We start from the raw sequence: 5300 nt of genomic DNA on the forward strand, positions 1-5300 counted from the left end.
ATATAAATAATGTTAATTAATAACATGTTAGCCTTACCCGACTGAGAAAACGAACTGTTAGGTTTCAGGTTCAGTTTAATGCAATTGCATATAATACTATGATACTATTAAAATATTATAATCGGCTATATTTTAAAATACAATTGTATTTTTTTATATATATTTTTTAATTAATTAAAAGTACGTTTTTATATTTTCCATTTTCATTTTTATTTTAGTTTGTTTAGTAATTTTGTTGTGTTTTTGTCATTATTATTATTATTCGTTTTTTTATATTTTATTTTACATTGCATTTATTCAATTATTTTAATTTACATATTATATTTTTATTACATATTCATATATATTTATGAACTGTGTATTATTCTTGGAGCAAGAGTTTAGTGAGCTGTTAGCTTAACGTTTGTGTTGACCTGACCTTCATTGGAGTAAATATTAAAACTCCCACAACCCTACATAGGACAAGCAGTTTGGAAATTGAATGGATGGATGGATGGAAATATTTGAAATAAACATGCCAACGCAACTTAGCACATCTTTCACAAACTAAACCAACCTTGACTGAACTCTTGAAAAGCACCTTTGCTTCTGTTGCCTAAGGCAACAGAAACAACCCACACACCCACAAAAAAAAATTTAAAAAAACATTCCGTACGCTTCTGCTGCATGATCACACTCCTGAAACATGTATGTTTATTCAGAACAATGTCTTCAGACATACTCAACAGAACTTTTAATCCAAAAGAGAGAGAGAGAGAGAGAGAGAGAGAGAGAGAGAGAGAGAGAGAAAATCACTCAAATTGCAATTGCTGTCAAAAATGGCTAAGAAATTGAAATGGAAAGCAAACAGAAAAGTTTGCTTCAGTTTCCCAGATGTTTCTCAAGCAAAAATACTCAAATGTGTCTCCTCTTAATTTGATAGCTCTGTTCACTTCCTGTTGCACGTTTTCAGCACGTTTATGTCTATTCGCATTTCTCTGAAGATATTTTATACGAAACATAAGATAGATGGTGATATTTCAATTAAATATACTTAATTATACTTAAAATCTTAATTAAGATTAATTAAAATCTTAATTGAGTCTCCTGAGCTCTGAAAGAACAACCTTTGAGCAATAAAATCCTCTTCTGGAGATGAACATTCACATCCTTACTGAAACCAAAGAGCCAAAAACATATTTTAATGCAAATATGTAAACACAACACTTGGAACTGTTGCAGATACATACGTCTGTGTGTGTTTTAGTATCACTGAGATTCCATTAGAGTTTTTATAATTATTTTGCAAAGGTTTTTATTTTTATAGTTTATATTGTCATTTTAATTTTAGTTAAAGTTTTAGTAATTTTTAAGTAGTATTTGTCTATAAAGTTTTTATTAATTTTTATTTCTATAGTAAATCAAGTTAACCTAAATTAAATGTTGCCATACAATAAAATACATTACAATACAAAATACAAGTTAAATAATAATAATAATAATAATAATAATAATAATAAATATTAAATAAGTGTCTGGTTAGTTAATGCAACTGATGTTAACAAATGAGACCTAATTGTAAAGTATTACCATAAATACTATAATAGCCTAAAAACAATACTGAATTAACCCTGAGTAACTAGCTGTAAAAAGTTGCATAGCTTGCATAGCTAAAAGCATCAGATTCTATGCATATGTTATGGGCCTTAAAACATGGCTCTCTAGACCAAGATTCACCAAATTGTCCTTTCTTTCAGCACATTTCCAATGCTGCAGTACTGTACTCCCACATGCAGGTTCACTCAGACCTTTACTGCAATTCGCTCTAATTGAACGGCATCTGAGGACAAGAGCCAGTGAGAGCTACAGTGACAGTTTAACCCTCCAGCCGAGATGCTGGCTCCATAACAATCATCTTAGCTACGGTTGGCCCACCACCGCCGTACCACACTCAGCACACACGCATGCACACACACGCTCATGCACACACAGACACACACACACAGACAGGCACAGGCACAGGCACAGGCACAGGCACACACGCACACACGCACACACACACACACACACACACACACACACACACGAGAGAGACAGGTAATAAAGACACATGCCCGTCAGATACTTACAACAATTTTCAAGGGCACAGATTCGGCTGGACTGCAGATCTCAAATGTTCATAAAGATTATACAACACTGCTGCTAATAATGGGTTTGTCCCAATATTAAGTGCTGTGAAATTTGGGTGACAGATTGATGATCTGTAATTGAGAATCTGAAGATTCAAAGTTTCTATTAATGAGTCGGAAATTCGTAATTACGACATCAGGTGTGTTCAATAGATTGATCGGAGCAAGATTTTTGTAGACGTTTTATACAAAAAAAAATGTCAGCAAGATTTTAAAACTGTTAGTGTGGTTTTGCTTTGTTTTTATTCAATTTATGAAGGTGTCATGTATTGAATCGTTATATATTCATAATTGTACAATACTACTGGATTTTGCTCATGCAACTTATTATTATTATTATTATTATTAAAAATAATAATTTCATCCATTTCAACAAATTTACAGTCAATACAGACGTTGCATCCACTGTGTCTGACATGTTTTCTCACTGAAACTTTTATTCAGTTTATGAAAGTGTTGTAAATTGAATCATTATATATTCTATCATAATTGTACAATAATTTTTGTACATGTACTTTTGTACATGCAACTTACAAATAAAAAAATACTATTACATATATTATTAAAATATATTACTAACTTTTATTGTATTTTGTACATGCAACTTAATAATAATAATGATAATAATAATAATAATAATAATAATAATAAATTACTACTACTACTCCTACTACTACTATTAAATATATTGTTAAAATATGCTATTATTGTACAATACTATCTCATTTTGTACATGCAACTTAAAAATAATACAAATCATCATCATCATCATCATCATCATCATCATTATTATATTAAAAATAAAAAAAATGATTACTTTCAACAAATTTAACTTCAAGACAGTAGTGCATCCATTGGAAACTTATGATTAAATAAAAAATATATATATATTTCCCACTCGCAATTATGGCTTTGTGGTGGCATTCGTGTGGACTCAACTCATAAATATGATCGTCTGACATGACTTGAACGCACCCTTAATATAATTTCAGTATGAGGGAGTGCATTTATATTAAACTTTTACATACAATACTTCAGATTAAAAAAAAAAAAAACTAATCCACAATTCCTGAAAATGTTTTTGCACAAACATACTGTATGCAAACCCAAATACATGCAAAAACAAGCAACCAGGTCTGACAAAACAAGCCCTAAACAAGTGACTTGCCTCTACAAAATAAGTCCAAATATTAGACTTTCACCCTCAAAAAACAAAAGCCATATTAATAAATGGCATTATTATTAAAAAAAAACAAGCCCAAAGACACTTATATCAAGCAGACAAGGCAACACTTCAGACACGGTTAGTGAATGTGACATTATCGTCAACTATACAATCGGCTTTACTGAGACATTATTGAGAACAATTTTGCTGGAGGTCATAAAGTCATAAAGTCACAAACAGCCACTTCTAATATCCACTGCTGTATTATAGTGAGAGCCAAACAATTACATCCACAGAAAAGTACATTCAAGAGGAAAAAGTCACTTTTAGTAGAAGGTAACTTCAAAAATTAAAGAAATGTTCACAGTTCATACGTTCATGTCATGTTGTTTGTGTAAATAAGAATTTACCCAAATGTCAGAGGTAAAAACAAGTTGACAGCTTGTGTGCTGTGCTTATTATTAAAGTCTATTGGGTATGTTTTGCACTTGAGATTTACATTGTAAGAGGGTTCCTGGTACATATTAAAACATATATATTTTCTGTGGAATTTAACTTGTATTTAACCCAGAATATTGTTTTAATGCTCACTAAGAGCCAATTGCAATTAAAAATAGTATTTGGCGAGTAATTAAAATGAAGATGGTATCTATGAGGCACTGAAGTATGCTATTTAAACAGCATCATAGGAACAAGTTTGACCCTCATTAACACCAGCAAATTGAATCAAAGAGATACAGTCAACTAAAGAGCAGTTCAGTGACTGCCAGTGACACAGCGGCATGCTACACATATGCAAAATAAAATAAAATAAATAATTTAACGGTGTTTAAAACAAATTTGCAATCCACCGCTGCGCTCACTTTCAAACTTTGTGGCTGTTTTGCATGTCTAACGGGGCCCGTTGCTTCACTTTATATCTGTGCACTTTCAAAGGAAGGACAAACGGCTGGCTGGATTTTCAAATGAAAAGTAGAGGAGAAAGACAGTCCCAGCGAGGCTGGTCCAGTGTCACTTGTAAAGTCAAAAGGCCTTTCTTAACAGTCAGGTAGGACAGGCAGAAAAGACACCACGAGCTTCCTCAACGAACCGGCTATCTGCGGCCGTGAAGGTGAATATATTTTATTATTCCTACCCATCAGATCCTACTGCAGCTCCATGTGACTGCTTCAGATGGCTCAAGACGATTGCTTTTGTGATGAACCTTGCCATACACCGGCTGACTAAAAGGAAAATATCAGAGCCGCTGCGCCGGGCGGGCATCTGTTTCCAGTCCCCTTCACTCCCAGGCCAACTCCTCAGGCTCAGACCGGAGTGTCATATGGTGTTAGGTTTACACCCTTGGGCCACCCGCCCGCTTGCTGATGAAAGATGCAGCACTTGACAGAGTCTGCACTTTAGCCATGTCTCCAATGTCAGGGGTCATCAAGGACACAGTAAGCGGCAGGAACGCACCGACATAATGTCACAACATGGCCTCTGACAGCTTTGATGCTCAATTAACATCCAACACCAACCACACAAATGCACACAGATGTACTAAATACAGCCACAGGGTTATTACAGTTAACTAAAACTAAAACCATAAAAAAATATATATATATTTTTTAATTATTTGAAATAAAATTAAATATCATTTTTTTTTTTCAGCTAGTTGCCAAGACAACATTTCACATTTTAATATAGTTAAGCCTGATTTACTAAAATAAATAAAACTGAAATAAAAAATAATTAAGAACTATATAGACATATTTAAAAATAAAATCAGAAACTACTAAAGAAAAAAGACAAAAACACACAACAAAATATCAAATAAAAATGATTAAAATTACACTAACAAGACATCACCGTTATAGGTGAACAAGGTGTATGTATGAAACTAAAGGTATAATGCATGCAAAAATGAACAATTAGTCATGTCCTTTCAGCTAAATATATATATATATATATATATATATATATGCCTC

General features: G+C 32.8%; 1 protein-coding gene across 1 annotated transcript in view; it reads right to left on the minus strand.

Annotated features, from left to right (window-relative positions):
• LOC107658648 (glypican-6-like) overlaps positions 1-5300 on the minus strand; it is a 103923-nt gene that overhangs the window by 90201 nt on the left and 8422 nt on the right. The window contains exon 2 of the mRNA XM_016447291.1: positions 4469-4493. Within this exon, the coding sequence (XP_016302777.1) occupies positions 4469-4493 (25 nt within the window). The remainder of the gene's footprint in view (positions 1-4468; positions 4494-5300) is intronic.

Source organism: Sinocyclocheilus anshuiensis, unplaced genomic scaffold (assembly GCF_001515605.1).
Source record: "Sinocyclocheilus anshuiensis isolate Anshui unplaced genomic scaffold, SAMN03320099.WGS_v1.1 scaffold467, whole genome shotgun sequence".
Taxonomy (NCBI): Eukaryota; Metazoa; Chordata; class Actinopteri; order Cypriniformes; family Cyprinidae; genus Sinocyclocheilus; species Sinocyclocheilus anshuiensis.